At 35.7% G+C, this 24,472-nt stretch overlaps 1 protein-coding gene across 2 annotated transcripts in view; it reads right to left on the bottom strand.

Annotated features, from left to right (window-relative positions):
• Positions 1–24,472, bottom strand: part of MED13L (mediator complex subunit 13-like) — a 257,483-nt gene that overhangs the window by 117,746 nt on the left and 115,265 nt on the right. For both annotated transcript variants that reach the window (XM_010828557.1, XM_010828558.1), the window contains exons 3-4: positions 15,477–15,561; positions 2,612–2,695 (exon numbers count right to left, since the gene is read on the bottom strand). In XM_010828557.1, the coding sequence (XP_010826859.1) occupies positions 2,612–2,695; positions 15,477–15,561 (169 nt within the window). The remainder of the gene's footprint in view (positions 1–2,611; positions 2,696–15,476; positions 15,562–24,472) is intronic.

Below are 24,472 nucleotides of genomic sequence, written 5' to 3'. Positions count from 1 at the left end.
TACAGAGAGAAATGATAGCTCAAAAAATAATATATTATTAATCAAACTCATGAAACCTAATCATCAATATATTCTTTTGTCGCCACTATTAAGAGTTATTTTAGCTTACTTAAAATATGCAGTGTGTTAAGTGGTGCTTTTGCTCTAAAGTATCTATATGCTACTATCAGTTTACTTTATATTTAGAATATTATTGTTTACAGTATGTTCTTTTTATTTGGGTCTAATGATATCAAATTAGGGAATTCCTAAAAATATTAATTTGTACATACAATGCATTTAGCATTTGCAGCAAATTTTCCTCTCCATTGGTATTAAACTGGTATGTACAAAAAAAAAAAAGGAAAAACAACAAGAAGCTTAAAGATTAATTTGTTCTTATTTCTCAACTAAATTATAAACTAGTCATATAAATTAACTCATTTAATCTTCACAATAATCCTCTAAGATATCATTATAAATTTAATAACAGCAAAAAATATAAGTTCAACTCAGAAAAACAAAACAACTTTTATAAAAGCAAATAACTTGTAAAAAGAGGTGTAGGATGTGATACTAACTCTTCTAATCCTAAATGACCTCCCCTACAGCACTACCCTATCCACCCAAAATGACTTAAACACTGAGATTCTATTCAACATCCGACAAGATACTCTATTTTCCACTCAGAGAACAAGAGTGAAAAAGTCACTACCCCTAATAAAGTTTTATTATACCATATGCCAAATTTTTTAATAGAATCTTTGCTTTAAAATGTTTTCTAATCGTTAACACCTTCCAAAATAGCTTTTTAAAAGTATCAATATTTCTACATGAAAAGTTGCACAAGATTCAACTACAACTATAAAGTCTTAAAAATAATAAAATAATTTACACAACTCAGAAATCAATAGCCTCCCAGGTACACAAAATCAAATATCCAAACATATTACATGTATTATTTACATCTGGTTTGCTCAAGTTAGGAAGACTCTGAGTATCTAAATAAAGTGTAAAGATATACAAGCTATAAAAGAAGTACATCTGACTGTTAAACATTATTTTTTATATTAAAATAGTAATTGCTACTCCTTCAACCACTCCTATTTCTACATTTAGCTACAATAGCTACTCCTATTTCTACATTTCCTCTTCATCCACAAATTCCTCACAAACCATCACACAAATATCTGTACCTTTTGGTCAAAACTTTCAGGACTGGCTCAGTTAATTCATCAGAGACCAGTTGTGAGAATGCACACTGAGCATGGAGAGGCGCGCTAAGGATGGCAAAGGAGAACCCTACACTAAAGCAAGACCATGCATCACCATTCAGACTCTCCAACAATAAAAGCCCAAACTTTAACCAGCAGGAAAGTTAAGACCTCTATAAATTTAAAGAAAATGCTAAGATGAATTATGTCCATGAAACATTCATCAGTTAGAAGAAATCAGTAAAAATAAAAGGAAAAAGAAGTTCCTCTCCATCATTCAAAGCATCTGTAAACAGAATCACACCCAGACACATTAGTACCTTTTTTCTAAAAATCATTATCCTTTTTCAGGCAAACTTTGATACCCACAATACCTACTACCTACTTAAACACAATTTTAAATAAATGCTAAGTGTACTAAAAGGGGAGAAATATTTCAAGGAAGTTAATGATGATTTGGAAAAAGAAAAAGAAAAGTCAATCCCTAATTTATCTGATTTGAAAAATCCCAATTTTCATAAATTAGGTTTAGTTAATACGGAGATTCCACAACCATTTAAATCAAAGCTTTATGACATACAGATTGGAGAGAAGGCTGGTATTATCAGAAGATGAGTCAGAGTAGCCAACTGAAATTCTGGCCAACTAACCAAACTGAACCTTCCACAAGGGCTTCAAGAGCTCCCATCTACAGCCACTAGCTGGTACCCTTAGCTTAGGACGACTTCACAGATAGTAAAATAGAATCAAGACTGTGTCCTCAGTTCTATAAAAAATGAAATAATCACCAACTTCCCATTAAACTCACACTGTGTTCAAAGGAAAGTGAGATAAATATTAGATTTTGATGGTTTTGGATTTTGATTCTGGCTTGATTGATCTAAAATTCCACGTTTGTTTAGTATCAAAGACTGCCTTTAAAGCCTTGCATATGATACATGATGGTAAAAAGTTTAGGACTGTTTAGATAAGTAATTCCCAGTCCTGGTCTGGCAACTATCAAGAACGTGTTGACCAACTTTTAAGGGAATCAAACAATTCTATAAAAACTGTTACCATTTTAATTCACTTGACTATTGATGTAAAGTTATGCCACATAACACTTTAAGGAATAAAGATAAATTAGAATAATGAGAATAACAAAATAGAGTAATTCAATTCCAAAGAGTGTGGCTATAAGGAAATCAGACATGCGTTACCAATAATTCTTCTAGCTGAATTTAATATTTCACAAAAACTTAGTAATAGAGTATTTAACAAAATGTGATCCAGGAATCTGTTTCAAACATCAAACTATTTCAAACTATTAACATTATTGGAAAGTAAATAAAAGCTGCTTCCTCCATTCATCTCTTCTCCAAAGATAGGTGCAGTCAAGCAAAAGAAACCAAAAGACCAAAAGCAATGCAAAGACTCACCTTTTGTTGACTGGCTTTTCATCTTTTTCATAGGGTCGGACAAACCATTTCCCAATCCTAACGAAGTTCTTATCCATTAGGCACCTACAATAATTATATCAAGAATACAGTTTTAATAACGAATTAGCAAGTCACTGAATCAATAATCAGATAAGATCCACAACTGAAAATAAAACCATTACCAATTAAATTGGCAAAATGTTTTCTCATCACTTTATCAATTTATAGTGTAAAATTTTTACACTATACTAAACTGAAAGAACTTTCTGACTTTGGGCACAGACTTCCATTATATATTATTCTTACACATTAAAAAAAAAAGAATTAAGTTGAAAAATTCCTGAAGCATTTTACACTTCTGAATTACTTCAAGTTCAATCACACCTCTGTGTGACTTTAATTCTTCTGTGATCAAGAATGTTGGGAATACATACAACATTTCTTATGAATACCTCAGAGAAATTCTTCCAAGTGTCTGATGCCCTTTTTTGCAAGTTTAAATGCTGGACTTGCTTGGTGTGTGGCAGTCAATTCTTTAGCAGGGATTTTGGTAACAAAAGCATACCAGAGCCTCTTTTTTTTAAATTTATTTATTTTAATTAGAGGCTAATTACTTTACAATATTGTATTGGTTTTGCCATACATCAACATGAATCCGCCACAGGTGTACACGTGTTCTCTTCAACTAGGTACTTTCCTTTTGTAGATATGGTAAAGCATTTCATTATGGCTTTGCCAAAACAAACAAACAAACAAACAGAGGAACTGCAGTCATTTCTTCACTAATGAATATTTGCTTTCTTCATATCTAAATTGTGCCCTGCTTCAGTTTTCACACCACTTTATGTACATTATTTTCCCATGTCAAGTCACAGGGTACTCCTTCTGAATACATGTTAATGGCAACTGAACTCAACTGATAGAATACCAAAAATGCACACAATTCAACCGAAGTGACAACAATACAGATAGCTATGACCAAGTTCACTGGAATACAGGCAGATGACAACTATATCATAACTGCCACCCAGTCAATTGTGAGCTGCCATCATTTGTAAAGAATATCACTGATTTTGAAAATATAAAAATGTGGGAGAGAATGTGCATTTTGAAATTGATGAAATACAGTAATCTCTAACACTATTCAATGAAATCATACATATTTTGTAAGAAAACCTGTCAGAAAGGTAGATGTAATTCTTCTACACAAGGTTGTACCCACCAGCAAAAGAGCTGCACAGCAGTTCTTTATTGAATATTCAGGCAATTCTGCACGTGGCTTTTGCCTCTGTAATTCCCACTCCATCAAGGAGGATGGAAACAATTCAAACCTTCACCCAACTCATTACAGATTAGATGCCTTAGTAAATGGCAATAGTTTCTGTTGGCCACAATGTAACTCCCTGTGGGCAGAGCCAATTTAAAACAGTGTTGCATCAAAAAGCCACTGGCTTCAACTAGCTTTATTTTGAAAACTATTTCTACAACAAACTTCCTTAATTTACAATGAAAAAAAATCATTTTCAAAGTAACCAGACTGTTCTAAAATTATAAATAAACTTGCTTTTTAGGATTAAAGACTGTATGACTCCATTAAAGTTAGAATAGAAAATAAGGAAAACCCATAAGATGGAAGTGCTCAAGAAGCAAAACTAAAAAATAAAATTAACAGTTTATTCTCTAGTTAAGGGACTTAATTGCATTTTTTAGGTAGATGACATATATGCTGTCACATTCATGCAATTCTTGATTCATTTTTAAAGTCCAAGTTTATCTTGTAATTGATTAATGTTTCTTTATTCTCCAAAAGCTATTACTAAATTGAAGGTATATCTTAAAATCAATAATGGAAGCAACAGGACATGCACAGAGTCACACCAAACATTAAACACTGTCTTCTACTGACACTCATCCTCACTTACTAAATACCATTTTTAAATAATGTATTCATTAGCTTATAAGTCTTAAAGGTCAGAATTCAAAAAACCCATTTGTTCAATAACAGAGAAAACATGAATTTACAGTTTATGGAAAGAAAAAACTCCAAGGCTTTTGACAGTATAACATCTCTCATTAAAGAGGACAATGTGTAGTCTGTTTCAAAACCCCTGCCCTTCTATGAAGTAAAAGCAACAAATTCTATTCACAATTTTCATTCCAGCACAAATGAGGGACTGGAGTGGAGGAGCAGCAATGCACAGCCAAGGACAAAGGCAAAAGGCAAAAAGCTAATGAAAATGCTGAGGGTCTACTCTGTGCTAATACATCTCCTGGAGTTTCCACTACAGATCATATTTCTTTGTCAGGCAATGTCAACAAAAGGTTATTACCACTAATACACAAAACAGCTATGGAAACGACTGCTCCTTCAATCCAAAAACATCTGGTTCCAAATCAGAGTCATAAATGACTTTTGTGATTTTTCAGCCAATAACCAGTGTCTACATGATCAGTGATTTTCCTCGCACTGGAAGGAAAACATGAGAATGCACAGTTGCACTGGATGAAGCCATGTTTTTAATACTGTTCTAGATCTGTGACTGCCTGCCTGCCTGACTTCTGCATAAGGGAGCTATCACAAGTAACCCTGTCACCAGTGATGTGACAGAACGTTAGCAAAGTCACCAAGTACCTCAGAGAAGGCTGGGACCAAATGAGTGAAGATGCTGAATGTGCTCCCTCTCTATCCTCTGACTCCCAACTCAATAGAGAAGTACAGACATGCTGTTAGATGTAGAGATGGGTAAGAAGTTTCTTTTTAGTCAATGAACAGGTTAAAAGAACTCAGCAACTATCATTATTAATTTTTATACTCCGCAATCTCTTAAATCTCCACTATGGCTGACCCAAAAAACAAACAATCTCTCTCACACACACACACACACACACTCTCTCTCTCTCTCTCATAAACACACACAGTGATACACATGAATCCTTCAAGACTAAGCAGTACAGAAAGTATTCCCGTCTGGAGTCTTGTGCTTTATGCTATGGGAGGAACTGTGAGAAGACATGTGGCTCTGCTAAGAAAGACAGTTCTGCCACCTGACTGATACCTGGAACTATGCTGGCTCAGTAGCAGATAATATATTGAGATACTAATAAGTCCTTGCTTCTCAATCATTTTGGGGTCATGATTCATGTAATATACTTTGTATATTTGGAGTCATGATATGCAATATGCTTTATGTTCTGCTCAAAAGTAATAGGTGCTCAATAAGTATGTCAGAAATGAATGCTATACGCTGAGTATTTTCCTATTCACAGTGTAATACTGAAACTCCTCTTGTTTGTAACCACTAATCAGGGGCAACCTCACATTGTTAATTGAATTTTCTTGTGTGTATGTGTTTGGGGCAAATATATATATTTCATTTCCTTACAGCCCATCACAACTCACTCCAGACTAAAATCATAGTGGATACTCAATATGTGGAAAATTAGATCAGATCAGTCGCTCAGTCGTGTCCGACTCTTTGCGACCCCATGAATTGCAGCACGCCAGGCCTCCCTGTCCAGTGTTAACAAATGTTTAGGAATACTGGCACTAGTATTCCTATGCTTTAATTATACCTGAAGAACAAAATTAAGCTTTTTTTTTTTTTTAAAGAGAGAGAATGCTGTGCTATGCTCAGCTGTGTCGGACTCTTTGCAACCCCATGGGCTGTAGCCCGCCAGGCTTCTCTGTCCATGGGACTTCCCAGGCAAGAATACTGGACAGGGTTGCCATTTCCTTCTCCAGGGGGTCCTCCCAACCCAGGGATCGAACCTGTGTCTCCTGCGTCTCCTGTACTGGCAGGTGGATTCTTTACCACTGGACCATCTGGGATATCCCAAAAGAGATAATGCTAAGATATAAAAACTACAGTATGCCAGAAATACAATTTCCCTCTTTTATACCGTATTAACTTTTATTCTTTTTGAGAGACAAAATTTATATTTAAGTTGACAAATATGTAAACCTAGAGATATACCTCATCTGCCAAAAACTGCTTTAAATCAACGTTACAAATAGTGCTAAGAATTTCTATCAGTTAACCCTGGCTATCCACTCAGTAATCCCACTCATTATTGTTGAGATTTAAAAAATTACCTTACTACTAAAATATGACAAAATTCTGTAAAGTAGTACAACAATGTCTTAAAAGATCACAATGTGCTTTCAGATTTATAAAGTGTTCTGTAAGTAATATTCTAGGTAAGTATTTCTTTTTGGAAATAATCCCAAGTCCCCTACTACCTCCCTAAAAATCACTATTTCAAGAAGAGAAGAAACAGGAGCCAAAAAATAAAAAAGAAATCCAGTTGTGTGTTTGTGGACACATGATTCTGCATCATGCCAAATGGTTCTAAATAATTAAGTTAATTGACTACAAGAACAACCTGACTCTGAAGTTGGCAAGCCCCAATCTCTAATCCCACAACCACGGGCAGACTTGACGTAAGATCACAAGAGCCACAGCAGTAACCACAGCATAAATCAGCAATCCATTTCCCAGGTAGGATAGCTGGGAGGTTTAGAAGGGAGCCAACACTGGCTGCGGCTCCTTCTGAGCCCTCATATTCCATAGGTACCATAGCTTTCCTAGATACAAAAGTCCAAGGACAGCATTCCTCCACCACATGCTCAACTCAACTGCCCCTTTGTGCAAGCATCTACTTACAGGGCTGTTCAAATACACCAAATTTTATGTAACTTCATACCTCACCAGCAGTAGTCTTCACCTCAGCAGCCCAATCTATATCAAACATGTATGCAAAGAAGTATTTTCCCAAGACTGCAGTGCTCCCAATTCCCAACTAAATAAAAGAAACCCCATTTTTGTGACTCCATGGACTGTAACCTGCCAGGCTCCTCCATCCATGAGATTTCCCAGGCAAGAATACTCGATGGGCACCTATTCCCTTCTCCAGGGGAGCTTCCCGACCCAGGGATTGAACCCAGATCTCCTGCACTGCAGGTGGATTCTTAACCATCGGAGCCACCAGAGAAGTCCAATTTAAGGTTAAAGACATCTTTTTCAACGGATCCCTTCTATCTTCAGTACTTTGGGTTCCTACTGTGCCCGAGTGGATGCTGTCTCTTCCAACCAAGTAATCCCTATTATTTCCATCCTCTCCAAAATCTCTGTAAGGCTAAGGCCTTTTGTAGGACTGGCCTAACCTGAAAAGCCCATTCTACAATAGTTTTGAACATTTAGTGTCTGATCCCACTCTCTAACCACACAAATAATAGTAATACATTTATATTTAAAATTTAAAGTCTTAATCCTTTCCCAGTCCTAAAAATATTAATAAATATTTTAGGTCTAAAGCCTTAGGTCTAAAGCCTCATCTTTCTAATTCTTTTAAAGAACTCTACACTGCAGCAATTCAATAAAATGAGAATTTATTAGTCATTTCCTGCTCTAATTACATTTATTACCCCAGGACCCTCAAGGTTGCAGTGTTACATCACCATTTCTTCAACTAAGGCTGCACTACTCACTATCCTCTACTGAATGTATTTATCATTTTGAAATATATTTATCATTTTGAACTACCACATCCAAGGACCTTGCTCATCTGCCCTCTGATAATCACCTCTACTGGATCACAATACCATAGGGTATTGAAAGCTACTAATTTACAAATGCAATGTTATTGTTATCATATAATTCTAATCCCCTCCATGTTATTTTTAATGTCCTTTTCCAAATTGAGTATCTTCACTTAAAATACCAACTCTTGGCAAACTTAGAAGCTCCAGACCAAAGGCAATTTTACAGCTGTGTTATAAACTTCCATGGGGGGAATATGCCAACAATCCATTAAAAAAGCAGCACCAATGGATGACTCGGAAGAGCCATTATGTTTTACAAAAATCAAATACTCACAGATTAAAGTCTCCCTAAGTAAGCATGGGGACTTCCCAGGTGGCTCAGTAGCAAAGAATCCTCCTGCCCATGCAGGAGACTCAGCTTTGACCCCTTAGTCGGGAAGATCCCCTGGAGAAGGAAATGGCAACCCACTCCAGTATTCTTGCCTGGACAGTTCCATGGACAGAGAAGCATGGTGGGCTGCAGGCCATGGGATCAAAAAAGAGTCGGATATGGTTTAGTGACTAAACACCACCAAGAAGTAAGCGTGGACTGGACAGAGCACAATGGCATCAAAAGACCCATGTAATCTTCCACTGTGTGCAAACCAATGATCTGCATTTTAGAGGAGGGAAGGGGGGGGATGGGGGGGAAGAGGGGAGAAAACCCAAAAAAAAAACCCTTTCCATCAAAATCAGCTGTGTTTAATTCTAAAAGCTTAAGAAAATTAAAATTAAAGTATACTACCACATATACCCACACATAATTGCAATTTGACAGCATCATGGCAGGCATTTTAAGTATGTCTTCAAAGCTACAAAAGCAAGATTTTCCTAAGTCCCATATATGGTGCAAATCACTGAGGCAATAATAAAAACTCTGGGTGATATGAACTACACACATTTCCTGAATTTGTTTTAAAAGCTTTTCAATCAAATGTTTCACTTCATTTAAACAGTTACTTGGGAAGGTATGGTACATTATGGAAACTATACAAATTATAAGAGCAACAGCCATTATATCTGTAATATTAAAAATGCCAAAATGAAGAAACGTCTGAAAAAAGACTACAAGTTTTTGTTTTCCAAAATTTATTCACAGCTAAAGTACTTTAGTACTTTTCTATTAATGAGGAGTGTGAGACAACCTAAACCTAAAATACAAAGTGTAACCTTTGACAAGTTCATTAGAAATACATACAGAAACCCATATGAAGCTGCAAAGACTGATTAAGAACAGTTTGAAATAGAACATTACTTTAAAAGAGAGTGAGCAGGCACAAAAAGGTGAGGTACAGTGGAGTCAAGTCAAACTGGCAGAGATTCTATAGGAATAAAAAAAATTAATGGTATTTTATTATTCTAGTCATTTTGCCAAAAGGGATAACTGCACATTAAGAAAACAAGCAGCACCCTTTCTCAGAAAGGAGGAAAAATAACAATGATCGTATGATATAAAACTTAGAAGGCCTACATACTTTCAGGTACTGAAAATGACTCAGAAATCACAGGTGAAGAAAATACCAAAAGAAGCCAACATGGTCAAAGGTTTTAAAAACATGTACACATACACCAATAGTTGTGTTTCAGAAACGTATCTGGTTTTAGTAATATAACTAGCACCTGTTTGGAAGATAATTCTTGGAGAAGAGCTTAATTAAGAGACATGGTAGACTGTATCCTTTTCCCAGTATGTGCTACCCCTTCCTTTCCACTGACATCAAGCTTGGCCGTGGGACTTTAATACCTCTCAGTGATAGTTAATACTTTCTCACTCACTGACTTTAAGCTTGGTGGTAAATGTCCTAGTCAATGAAATATAAGCAGATATGCCATGTACCACTTCTGAACAGAGGCTTCAATGGGCTATTACGTATTTTGCCATTGCTCTTTGCTCTTTACCAGGAGTCTTTGACAAGGGGTGCCCCAACCGTGTAATTCCTGCCTGGAGGGAAGAGGATACAGAGAAGGGCTGTAGTAAACGACTCACAATGGACAAGAAGCGTGAGCAAAAAATGAACTTCAACTGTCAGAAGCCAGTATGGCTTTCAGATCTTTTGTTACTGCAGTGTAACTGAGTCTAACCTGACTGACTGAAGTTGTTGCTGCTGTTGTTCAGTTACTGAGTTATGTCTGACTCCGTGCAACCCCATGGACTGCAGCACACCAGGCTTCCCTGTCTTTCACCATCTCCTAGAGTTTTGCTCAGATTGACTAGAGAGGCCACTGCAATACTACATGAAACACCCATGAAGTCTTAAATTAGGCCAGTAGCAATAAAAAATGAAGAGAATTGGACTGACTAGAGGAAATCCTAAAAGGCTGAAGGAAAGGGTGAGGATATATATAGTAAAAATATATAAGGATATATAGTAAAGAACCACAAACAGAAAAAATAATTAACTCAGTGTGTGCAAGCTAAACTGCTTCAGTCTCGTCTGACTCTTTGTGACTCTATGGAATGTAGCCTGCCAGGCTCCTCTGCCCATGGAATTCTCCAGGCAAGAATACTAGAGTGGGTTGCCATGCCCTCCTCCACGGGATCTTCCCGACTCAGGGGTTGAACCTGTGTGTCCTGTGATTCCTGCATCACAGGCGGATTCTTTACCACTGAGCCACTGGGGAAACTCCAAATTAACTCAGGGGACCAAGCTAGTGAACAGGCCGCTACAGGGAAGCTGGACTGATGAATTATATACAACCCCCAATGAACAGAATCAAGATCAAGAAAAGAAAATTACAGGGATACAGATTTCTACTCAGCATAAGAAACTTTGTAACAGTGAGTACTCAGAAGATAAAAAGAACTCCCTTGGGCAGCGAGGCTCACATAATCAGAAGTACTCAAGCAAAGGACAGATGACTACATTAACAAGGATATTATAGAATGGAATTCCATAATTAGCTGGGTAAACAGACTATTAATGTTGTGTCCAACTGTAGCAACAGTAACATCAATACTTCCGTTAGCTAATATTAATAGCAGTTAACCATTTATTGAGCTCTTTTAACAAGAAAGTTACTGTGCTGAGGAAACCAGCCCTTCACCCTTTTATAGGTAAGGAATAGGAATTCAGGTGACTTAAATCGTCTGCCCATGTCATATATAATTAGCAAAGCCAAGGCCAAATATATACGACATACTGTATGCAAATACAGAAAAGTTACGGGAGAAATGAGTAAATGAAAGATTTACTCAAGAGTAAATGAAAAATATTTGAAGTCAAATTACCTTAGAATTTAAAATCTAAGGAGTTCCCTGGTGGTCTAATGCTTAGGATTTAGTACTTTCACTATTGTGGCTGGATTCAATCCCTGGTAGGGTAAATGAGATCTCACAGACTGTGCAGCACAGCCCAATAAATCAAAAAAAAGATTAAGAAAATCTCTACACAGTATCACTATAGTATTATCTAAGCACTAATCAACAGTAACAGGGAATGAACTGATCTTACTCTATGTGAAGTTTACAATGGGACCTTAATTTCTATAATGAAATTATGTTTTATGCATCACTGCAGTGACCCATCATTCTGTACACACTAGCAACCATATAGAAGATCCATTTATATGACTACTGCTAAGCTGTGACAGCTTCTCAAAATAGTTAATGGAATTACTTTTTAATTAAACAGTTTTGTATGTTAAAAAAATTAAGAGAAGAAATAAATTGTAGGAGCTTTGTTAAAATGCAAACTGAAGGGAAAAAATGGTTCAGGAAGCACAAGTACCCTTCAAGTGATACATTCTTTGATGATGCATTTCAATAACCTCAGTTTTGGCTTTCATGCTAGAAACTCTAAACATATTCAACCTGGGAAACAAGTCAATCTTATCTCAATAGAAATGGAGAGATAATCTCATCAAAACAGAAAGTCAATCTTATCTAAATAGAAATGGAGCCCTGGTGGTCTAGTGGCTAGGACTCCATGTTCCCAATGCAGGGGGCCAGGGTTCAACCCAGATGCAGCAACTAAAGAGTTTTGTGTGCCTGCCGCAAAGACTTGTTGAATAAACAACTAAAAAAAAAAAAAAAAGATGTAACAGAAAATTGTTCAGAATAAGATAGTGAACTGTATTTCAACAAATTTAGGTTGTAAAGAGAGAAGTAAGTTACAGCAAGTGGTCTAAGCTATGAGAAGAACAAAAGGGCAAGTATGTATTGGCCAACCCAGCTTCTACTGACAATGAATAAAGACAGCTAAAAACAACCATGCAAAATGCTTCCCTGTCTCATGAGTAGGGTAATTTTCACTCACAGAGCACAGTTAAAGTTTGATGAAAAGAGAACATTATTTTAAAGGACAAAAAACTATTACAAATTTTCAAAAGAATCTCAACTCATCCATTCTAATAGTAGGAAGGGAGCCAAACAGCATAATTATTCATTATTTTCTCAAAGAAACACTGTTTTCTTTGCTTCAAAATAAACTTATATTAGGATCCAAATCAAAATATGCCAAATAATACTTTATGGGGAAAAGGAATTAAAAATTATTGAAAACAGGTCAAGTATTAAGTGGAAGGCATCATATACATTATCTAACAAAACGTCCAAATGCATAGTTCAGTTCAGTTCAGTCGCTCAGTCATGTCTGACTCTTTGCAACCCCATGAATTGCAGCACGTCAGGACTCCCTGTCCATCACCAACTCCTGGAGTTCACTCAAACTCACGTCGAGAGAGTCAGTGATGCCATCCAGCCATCTCATCCTCTGTCGTCCCCTTTTCCTCCTGCCCCCAATCCCTCCCAGCATCAGAGTCTTTCCCAAAGAGTCAACTCTTCGCATGAGGTGGCCAAAGTACTGGAGTTTCATCCTCTATTTAATTTAAAGGGAATTAACTAAGACTTAAGAGAGGTCAAGGCAACTGTCCAAGTAACAGACCCTGAAACCAAACCAAGATCTAACCCAAAGTTCTTCAGAACTCAAGCTTTATTACATGTCACACTGCATATGACACAATTAACTTTCTTATAAAATAAGGAAGTTATTTCAAACTGACCTAGACTACATTTTCTAAGCAGTTCTATTGTAGCACTATAACCCTAGATATAGCTGAGATAAAAACAAAGGTACTAAAACGCCCTTTCAGTTTTGATCACCTAAAAGAACTATATATAAACTCAGGGAAAGAAATACAAAGTTTTTCCCACAGAAATTCTTAAATAGCCCATTCTTTCTCTTAGCTCTCTCCCCTTAAAACACCATCCAGAGCCTGGGACATACTCTTACATGGAAGTAAAGAAGTGCTCAAATGAGGAGGACAGGTCAAAAAACCACAGGAGCCATCATGAAGGGACTTCCCCCAGACAAATCCAGAAAAACTTACACATCAAATTAAGTGATAATAATAAACTATAATTCATTGAATAACCAGGAACCCCTTTTTTTCCAAAATTATAAAGATAAAAAGATTAAGTGAGACAGATAAATGCATAAATCTATGGAAGAAACTGAAAATCTTTTCCTTACAAAAGAATGCCAACTAAATAAAAATAGAAGGAATGGTACATTTGAAAATTAACATCAAAGTCACATAGTAATAAATGATATACAAGAACCATCAATAGAAGCTTAAACAAGTGATTTAGATTTTGATAACGAAAAGGAACACTACACAATTGTATTTGATCACACGAAATGCTGGGATGGATGGTTCACAAGCTGGAATCAAGACCACCGGGATATATATCAACAACTTCAGATATGCACATGATACCATTTTAATGGCAGAAAGTTACAGGAGAGTGAAAAAGATGGCTTAAAACTCAAGATTAAAAAACAAAGATCACGGAATCTGGTCCCATCACTTCATGGCAAACAGATAGGGAAAAAGAGGAAATCGGGTCAGATTTCATTTTCTTGGGCTCAGAAATCACTGCAGACAATGACTGCAGCCATGAAATTAAAAGACTCTTGCTCCTTGGAAGAACAGCTAAGCCAAACCTAGACAGTGTATTAAAAAGCAGACATCACTTTGCCGACAAAGATCTGTATAGTTCAAGCTGTGGTTTTTCCAGTAGCCATGTATGGATGTGAGAGTTGGACCATAAAGAAGACTGAATACCAAAGAATTGATGTTTTCAAACTGTGGTGCTGGAGAAGGCTCTTAAGAGTCCCTTGGACTGCAAGGAGATCCAAAGAGTCAAACCTAAAGGAAATCAACCCTGAATATTCACTGGAAGGAATGGTGCTGAAGCTGAAACTCCAATACTTTGGCCACCTGATACGAAGAACCAACTCACTGGAGAAGAACGTAACAGTGGGAAAGACTGAGGGCAATGGGAGAAGGGGGCGGCAGAGGATGAGATGGTTGGATGGCATCACTGACTTGATGGACATGAGTCTGAGCAAACTCAAGGAGACAGTGAAGGACAGAGAATCCTAGCATGCTTTCAGGGGGTTGCAAATAGTCAGACACGACTTAGCAACTGAACAACAATAACATTGGATCTGGCCACAAATTACTTATTAATATCAAAGACAGAAATAAGGATCATAGTTAACAAGTCCTTTTCTATGGTGTCACTACTGAAAAAGTATACAGTAAATCTAATCAGGAGGAAAATATCTCAAATTGAGAGACATTATATAAAACATATGGCCTGAATCCATCCAAATGTCAATGATGACCCCAAGGGAAAAAAAAAAGGAAAAGTTAAGGAACTCTTCCAGATTTTAAAATGACCTCAGAACTAAATATAATGAATGATTAAGGGCTAATCTTGGGGGGGCGGGGGGGAGGCATGCGGGAGAGAGGTTAAGCTAAAAAGAACATAACTGGGACAGATGATAACAGCTGAGTTGAACTACAGATTAGATAATGGTATTTTATCAATGTTATATTTCCTATGGGCTTACATGAGAGGATGTCCTTGTCCTTAGGAAATGTATGCCTAAATACTTTAGAGTTATAAAAAATGAATCTCAACTGCGCAAATGACGTTTCAGGGAATAAATCTGAATGCACTCATGTGCACGCACAACACACACTGAGTGCAAAGCTGGGGGTGGGTGAGAGGGTGAGGAATCACATGGAATATAAAGCAAATTGGGCAAAAGAGAAACTGTAAGTGAATCTATGTAAAAGGATATATGGAGTTCTTTGGGCTATTTCTAAAAATTCCGTAAGTCTGAAATTATATCAATATTAAAAAAAAATGAGAAGTTTATATAAAATTTCATAAAGTTGTATGTGAAATGTTTTGAGAGCTACAGGAACCTTCTGAGTATCTAGCATTACACTAGGGTGTCAAAACCACCATGCTGCCGCTCCTTCTCTTACCTTTCTAACAGATTGTGGATCGCTTTGAAGAGCAGCGTCCGACATTCATAGGAAAGGCCATTTTCCCAGAGTCCTTCTTCCACAACTGAAAACAAAACAAAACAAAGCAAAACAAAAAAATGAACCAGTAAGCAGGGCATCCAAATAAAAATAAAAGAAACTTTAAAAATATTTTTCTAAAGCAAAGTTAATGAGTTAATTTAAGTAGATGAACTTACACTGAAACAGAAAATAAGTTCAATCCTTGCCCAAAGTCATAAAATACTTATGTACAGAGGGAATAATGTCTCAATTTTAAAGTTACTGAAACATGGGCATGGCACATCCCCCTCACACAAAGGTCTTACCAACCTGCCTCTGCAAAGTCTGAAACCATCCAAAAATCTCAAATTACTCTTTCTACCTAATAGTGCCTCAAAGATTAATTTTACTAAGGTTCTACTTAAAATAACAAAATGGCACAGATTAATACAAAGGTAATCATGCGTATTTTCAGAGAGAAAACCAAAAAAGAAAATCCAAAAAAAAAGGAACATTACACAAATTTCTCTAAATGTTTTGAAAGCAGGTATCTGAATAGGATTTTTAAAACATGGTTTTAGGGAGAATGTCAGAAAATTAAATCTTAATATAACATCAAATTCATTTCCTGAACTCATAATTTCATTAATGTTTAACATTTGGCAAAGTTTTAATATTTGTTTAATATTTGCCTTTGAAATATGCTGCAGCATCACTTGAAGAGCCGCAAGGAACTTTAACACCAGAGAATCCAACAGACCAACAATATACCTCATGCATTCCTAACATTCTTTTCATATGTAAAAACTATAAAATGCCTGAGAGAAGATAGCTAATTTTCTTCTAAATTACATTAGTTCATTTCAACACAGCAAAATATTCAAAGGATGCAGACAACATTTGCAGATGAAAATTTTCCTCTCCCTTTTTAACATGCTGTCTTGACAAAAGTACTCACCGGAGAAAATTGTAACAGAATTAAAACACATGTTAAATCCACAATGTACTTTTCATGCATTTACCGCACCAACTATCTTTCAAATTGCATCTCCTCATTCTCCAATTAGAATTTGAAAAAGTATACTTACATTTGGGGGTTTTTCTCTATACGAATTTTTTTTTAAATGATAAAACTGTATAAATATTTCTTTTCTTGGGATGTCAGGTAATTTTTTTATCTTCCTATGTGGCGTATCATGACCTACCAAATTTTTCCAAATTAACCTCTGACAAGAGACATTTTATACTATTTCTAACTAGATAAATGGAAATAAAAGTATAGCAAATAAACATTCCGGCTAGCAACAGACTATCTCTGCTCAGGACAAAACATCCAAACGTTTTCTACAGTCCTGTAAAGGCATCATGAATCTCTACTTTCACACATTTATCTTTGGGGTTGAGCTTTTCTGAGTGAGAAAGCAAGCTAATATATTTCAATGAAAGGAACACCCCATATTAATTTGCTCTTCTTTCCTAACATAAGCTAAAAATTCCTAAAACTTAATAACAAAGCCCAGCTCTTCTGAATTACTCTTCAAAACAGTCACTGGTTTCAGCTTTTTCTATAGTCTTTAGTGCCATAAAGAGTGTTGATGATGCAGTATTTATGAAAAAAGTATCCCATTCGTCCTTCCAAGATTTTCTTCCAAGTTGGTGGCACCTATTCTGCACATTAAAAACACAGGAACTTTTATAATTAAAACCTTCACACATACTTTAGTGTAGAATAATAGGCCTCAAATAAATTCCAACACCAAATTATCAACAGTGGCATTTGCTTCAACCACACTGCTTTCCTTTTTCTCTCTTTTTTCCTTGATATATTTTTGAAGCACACCCCACTCCAAAGTACTTCAGTATATATAAAATTTGAATCTAAACAAGGTCTATCAATTGCCTGTCAAGTTGTATCTCTTAAGACTCCTTAATCTCAACATCTCATCTCCTTTTCTCAAACATGCCATTTATTTATTGAAGAAACCAGGTTAGTTGTTTTACAGAATACCTTGCATTCACATCTGATTGTTTCCTCATCATATTCTTTAATGTTGGCACTACTTTGATCTTAACAGAAGATGTCAAAGGAAAGCTCTCAGACAACAAGCAGAGCTCTATTTCTTCCTCAAAAGATCCTCAAATACTTTGTTAACTGAAATGTGGAAGGGTTATAGCTGTCTGGTCATGCACTGTGGAATACTAAACAAGTTTTAGCATGCACAGGTAATGCCAACTACATCACTGTGCTATGATGCACAGTGATCTTATCCTGATTTCAAGAATTTTTAAAATAGGCCTTAGAAATTTTTCTTTGAAAAAAATCTTAAAAGAGCAATTACAACACACCTACACCTAACATCATACTGTTAAAACACTGAATGTTTCTCCTAATATCAAAAACAAAGCAAGGCTGTCTGCTCTGATCAGTCTTCTTCCACTTTACAGTGGAGGTCTCAGCCAGTACAAGAGAGTAAGTACCAGGCATACTAACTGCAACAGAAGAAATGATCTTTATACAGATGACGTGACTATTAGAAAATCCTAAAGGATCAACAAAGAAGAGCTACTAGAACCAAAACTGAGTTTAAGTTAGTTAATGTCAATAGACACAAAATAATCATATTTCTATACAATACAATGAATAATTAGAAATTTTTCACAATTTGAGTACTATTTACAATAGCACCAAATCCCATGAAATTCTTAGGTGTAAATCTTATAATTGGGAGACTAACACTACCTAACTTCCAGGTTAACTATAAAGCTAGAATAAATAAGACAATATGGTACTACAGAGAGGACAGATACACATACAGATCAACAGAACAGAAGTCAGTCCAGATATAGACCCACAAATATACTGTCAACTGATTTCCAACACAGCTTGCAAAAGCAGTTTTGTTAAGAAAACAGTCTTTTCAACAGATGATGCTAGGATTAATGAATATCCTGATACAAAAAAATTGAGCCTCAAACCATACCTCCCACCATATAGAAAACCTCAAAATGGATCATAAAATAAAATGCAAAACCTAAAACTATAAAACTGTGAAAATATAGGAGAAACCTTTTATAAGTTTAGGTTAATCAAAGACTTCAAAGCTGACACCAAAAGCATGATTCATAAATAAAAATTGTTAAACAGAGCTTCATAATAACTTAGCTCTTTAAAAAACACAGAAAGTTATAGTAAGCTATAGAAAAGATAAGCCACAGATGGAGGGAAAACAATTACAAATCACATACCTGTCAAGGACATGTATTCAGAAAATGCTGTTGTTGAAAAAAAATCTCAAAACAACACAATTTTTAAAAAAAATTTTTAGAGAATGGAGAAACATTTGGACACTTCACCAAAAAGATATACGAATGGCAAATAAAAACATGAAAATATGCTCAAAATATCATTGGTCATTAAGGAAATGCAAATTAAAACCACAGTAAGATATCACCCATTAGAATGGCTTGAAAGAAAAACTGAAAATCCTAAGTGCTAGTGAGCATACAGGTAACTAGAACTGTCCTATACTGCTAACGGAAATGCAATATTAGTAAAGTCACTTTGGAAAAGCGGACTGGCAATTTTTCAGAAGTTAAAAATATGCTTTATATACAGCTTAGCAATATCCCTCCTAAGTATATATGCAAGTGGAATAAGAACTTAGGTTTACATGAAAAACTGCAGCAATTTTTTTTTTGCCCCCATAGTTGACAAAAACTAGAAACTACCCAAATGTCTCTTAACTGGGGAATGGTCAAACACTGGAAAATCCATACACCGAGATACCATTCAGAAATAAAATGAACTACTGATACACCTAAAACATGAACGAATGTCATTCAAGTGTTAGTCGCTCAGTCGTGTCTGACTCTTTGTGACCCCATGGACTATAGCCCACCAGGCTCTTCTGTCCATGGAATTCTTCAGGCAAGAATACTGGAGTGGGTTGCCATTTCCTACTCCATCTGATACACCTAAAACATGAATGAATGTCATTAGGCTAAATGGAGAAAGTCACACTTAAAAGGCCACATGCCATATGATTTCACTGGGTGACATTCTTGCAAAGGCAAACTTGAGGTAACGTGAACCACTCAGTGGTTTCCAGGGATGGGGTGGTGAGAGGAGGGCTCATAACATAAAGACATGAGAAAATGGGGCAAGGGGCATGGAGGTTGGGTTGGGGGTGCTTCTGGAATATGCTTAAACTGATTTTTAAAATACATTTTTAGTGTTGAAAATGAGAACAGAGTGTGAATTATAAGAACTCCTACTCTAAATATGTATTCTAAACATAATTGTTTTTATTCAAAGGATTGTGTATATTTGATTAACCTAAATTATTAAAAGCAAAAAACAGTTGTAAACAAAAAGAGACCACAAACCCAACCACAGTAGTCCTCCCAAACAACATAATATACTATTATCTATAGTATGTACTCTATGTTAATCACCATAAATAATACAAAGAGAGAGTCTCTTTCCTGGCTCACTCTGAAAAGAATCTGCCTGCAGTGTAGGAGACTTGGGTTTGATTCCTGGATCGTGAAGATCCTCTAGAGAAGGAAATGGCAACCCACTCCAGTATTCTTGCCTGGAGAATCCCATGGACAGAGAGGCCTGGCCGACTACAGTCCATGGGGAAGCAAGAGACAGACACAACTTAGCAACTAACCCACCATCATAACAAGAGATGAAAATAATTCAGAAAGATGTTTTTGCTTTTTAAATATTAAAAATATGAAAAAGTATCTTTATTAGTATTATTAATTAAATTCTCATGTCTCCCTATACAGTATAACAAAATTTAGGAACCAATGTAATAAAACAACAGGGAAGAAAGTAGTAACATGAAGTAAAACAGATTCCTCCACATTAAGCTCTTGTTTAAGAAAAGTATACTAAAGCTGAAACAATAATAGAAAATTATGAATTATCCTATAAGTTAACCAGTAAATTTTTAAATATAAGTCAGTAAAGGTAATTAAAAAGGATACAGTGTTTGAACTTCATATAAACATTTAAGTTTCATAAGTCATATGATTTATTGCAGATTTCAAAGCAGTCAATAATTTACTAGAAGTCAGCAACTGTGATCAAAGATTAACCACTGTAATAAAAACCATCAATATAAGCTATGGATTTAAGGATAATGCATTAATATACTAACCCTTTTAATTAACTATTTATATATACCCAATAAACTTGTAGAAAGGAACATTAAGTCAGAACATACTTTATTTCTATCAATTTCACATACAGAATTTTCAGAAATACAAGAGTGATCAATCTCTAAAATTCCAAAAGAAGCAAAATCTAGAATGACATTTTTGGAGTCTGGTAATAGATATTTGGCCAATAATCACTGGCCAACCGTTCTTGGCTATAAATCAGGAATGTTCTCAAAAATCAAACAGACTTTGAAAACCACTGTGAGGCAAAATTACTTTAAATACTTTTCAAATCTGCTATTGAATGCTGAAACTCTTTTCTTTTAAAACACTAATAGGAAAGCAAAATAAACAGTCAAGGTTAGTTTTCTCTTCAGGAATAAACAATCTTTCTCATTTAATTGAGGCTTCATGTACCCAGTGTGAACCAAGCACTCCATCAGTGCATGCAGATGCAGGGGAAGGGTCCTCTTTTCACAACACTCTGAGACAGAGTGAAAGGACACGCAGCGTTCCTTTTTCTCACTCAATACCTGACTTCTCCCCAACACTGCAAGCTGCTTACTTCATGAACTCTGGCTGGGAACAAAGATGGTCAGTCACCCCTAACAGGAGACGAAAATGCTGATTCTCCTACAAGTGGGACAAGGATCCATAAGCTAAATGCTAGGTGCTCCTACACCATAATTTTGACCCTAGATCTTGGGACACAAAAGGGAGTGGACAGAGAGAACTTTCTGTCAGCACTAAAAACAGAGGCTGCAAGATTAAGTTTCCTGAGGTACTGTAGCATCAAGGGCTTGGTGGTGATAACATAGTTTTCTCAGACCACATATGCAGCACTGATCCTAAAAGACAATACTCAGTATTCTCTTACCCAACTCCTCTTCTTAGTTTGCAGCTAAAAACACTGACCAATATACTTTATTCTAATCTTCATTTGAGAAAACTAAGGCTTAAAAAATAAACTTCCTGATGGTCACATAATAAATTAAAAAATCTGGTGTTAAATGTAACTACACTCAACAGGACTTCCCTGGTGGCTCAGACGGTAAAGCGTCTGCAGGAGACCCGGATTCAATCCCTGGGACGGGAAGATGTCCTGGAGAAGGAAATGGTAACCCACTCCAGTATACTTGCCTGGAAAATCCCATGGACGGAGAAGCCTGGTGGGCTACAGACTGTGGGGTCACAGAGTCGGACACGACTGAGGGACTTCACTTTCACACTCAACAGCTAATGGGATCAAATCATTTTGTATCTACTTTTATAAACAATAAAGTATACAACTTAGTCCATTAATTAAACTCCTGAAGGGAAGCAATTTATTTCCATAACTGCACTGACTAGGACATCGCAGATACTCATAAACCTGTTTTAAATTGACTTGTTAGTATGTGTGTCCACATCTTTCAGATTTCATTGGAATTCGTTTCAATCTAAAATCTTCTTATATCTAACAAAGAGGATTAGCAGCAAAGATGGGATTCAAATCCAAGTTTTCTGACTAATGCCCAATGCTCTTTCTACTATTACACCATACTTCTCCATAAGTTTTTGTTGTTAAACTGCCCCACCCCAGCTTTTATTCTCATGCCAAGTAGAAAGGCAAACTTCACACTTAAATTTCCCCTTGGATTCATAATTTGCACCTTAAATTAATGTTTTCTAAATAACTGTAAAGTAACCTATTCAAAGGTTAAGCAAAACTGAAAGTGCTTCTGCAATCTATTTGTACAGATCCATGATAAAGTCAAAGAAAATCACAGATTTTTAAAATTAATATATCTGACACACCCCCCACCCAAGGTAAAATTTAAACCAGTACTTCATTTACTTTATATTGTGATTTTCCAAAAAGTATTCTTTTTTTGAGGGGGGGTGGTGGGGGGCTGGCAGACGGAGGAGTTAAAAAGTAGCTAGTCTAGGTTAAGATGCTATAAATGACATGAGGTGCATTTACTACTTAATTCTCTATCTCCCTTCCAATTGGACTGAGAAGAAAAGCCAACTGCCAAGAAGTTTTACAAGAAGGTAGGCAGATGCTAGGCCCTATCCTTAAGAAACCTACAATCTCCCCAGGGCACACTGTCTTCATCTTAAAAAAAAAAAAAGCCTTTCTAATTCTTTTGATCTTTCAAGTTTCAACTTAAAATGCTTATTAACTCCTTAAGAATATAAATTATCAAGAAGACTGTCTCTGTAGAATACACTTACTCTATATAATGGAAAATTTTTTCTAAAACTTTGTTAACAGTCTCAGGAAATAAAAGCAACAAAAGAAGTAAAATGAATGCACCAAAAATGACTGGCAAAACTCAACCAAAATAAATTCCTAAATTAAAACATGCTCTTGATGTTTTGTGGTCGATTAAAGCCAGACTGAAACTGAAAAATAAAATTAAGTACAACCATAACTGCCTACTTACAAAGAAAAACAATTTTGGCACTAAAGTTATCTAACTTAAATTGCAAAAGCTATAATCAGAATTTGTTCAAATGGCTGTTATTTAACCTTTTTAAATATACTAATCCTCATAATCAAATATTTAAACTGTGAAACTATTACATAAATGTTTTCTTTTAGTGGAGAGACAGTGTTTTAGAAGCAAAAATTTAAATAGCAGTAATTACTGCTTAGTTCACAAATAATTTTTTTAAATCATCACAAATTGTACTACAAATTCTTTCAACTTTGCTAAACATGGTTCCTTGCAGAATTAATAAGCTTCTTTGAAAGAAAAATCATATAAAACGTTCAGGGGGAAAAAAAAGTCAATATGGCAAAATATCAAAGCAGCATATACTTCAATGATTTTGTGTTTCCCAGCAGAGATCACGGAAAGATATCTCTTCCAATTCGACAAATGAAACTGACATACTTTACTTGAAGGGGGAAAAAAGGGAGGAGGGAGAATGGAATAGGGTAAGGGAGGAGCATAAAAATTGTGAAACCTTCAAGAAATTCAAGCTCATGCTTTTAGAATTCAGGTCACCCTGCCTTACGCAGTTTAAAAGTAGAATTACTTTCAAAGAATACATATTTCCTCAGAGCTATGATACATATTTCCTTTTAATGTATCATATTGCGGCAACAGCTGAAATGAACGTCTAGACATCAAAAACACTTCTTACTCCCACCTACTGCTTTTTTACCTCAGGCATCAAAACTAATGAAACCTATTATCCAGAACATTGAGTTCAGTAACCACATTGGCCACTGCAAATACTGGAGGGGGGAGGGGCACTTTCCAGGGATGGCACTCCTGATTCAGCCATTAAAATTACTGAAAATCAAATTGTGTGCCAAACTCCAGAAATACACACAGATTAAAGCAAGGCACATGAAACAAGAAGATTATTTCTCAGTTAGATTTCAGAAGCAAAATGATAAAGATAATACAGCTCTGAATCCAGAATTTATAATTTTCCCACAGCCTTTGTGGTCAAACCTTTATCTGCAATATATAAAAAAGCCCACTAGATTTTTTTTTTTTTTAATTAAATCTACTACCTAGGAATTATACTTAGCAAACATAATAACATTTAACAATTTATCATTTATCCATTTAATTTTAAGGGTTGCAATAAATATTTTCAAGATAAATAGATGGAGATTTTTGAAGTATCTGCTGTTTCTTTTTCTAAATTGGGGTATAGCTGATTTACAGTGTCTTCTTAAAATTGACTTATAAAAAAACTGAGTAACAAAGTAGCATAATGCTACATTAATTCTGAAATATAGCACAATACCCATAAAAAATCCAGTTACATACAACACGATTGATCACAGTTATGCTGCC

The sequence above is a fragment of the Bison bison genome, unplaced genomic scaffold (genome assembly GCF_000754665.1).
Source record: "Bison bison bison isolate TAMUID 2011002044 unplaced genomic scaffold, Bison_UMD1.0 scf7180017864495, whole genome shotgun sequence".
Classification (NCBI taxonomy): Eukaryota; Metazoa; Chordata; class Mammalia; order Artiodactyla; family Bovidae; genus Bison; species Bison bison.
The sequence above is the reverse complement of the archived record's forward strand: the minus strand, read 5'-3'. Positions and strand labels throughout refer to the sequence as shown.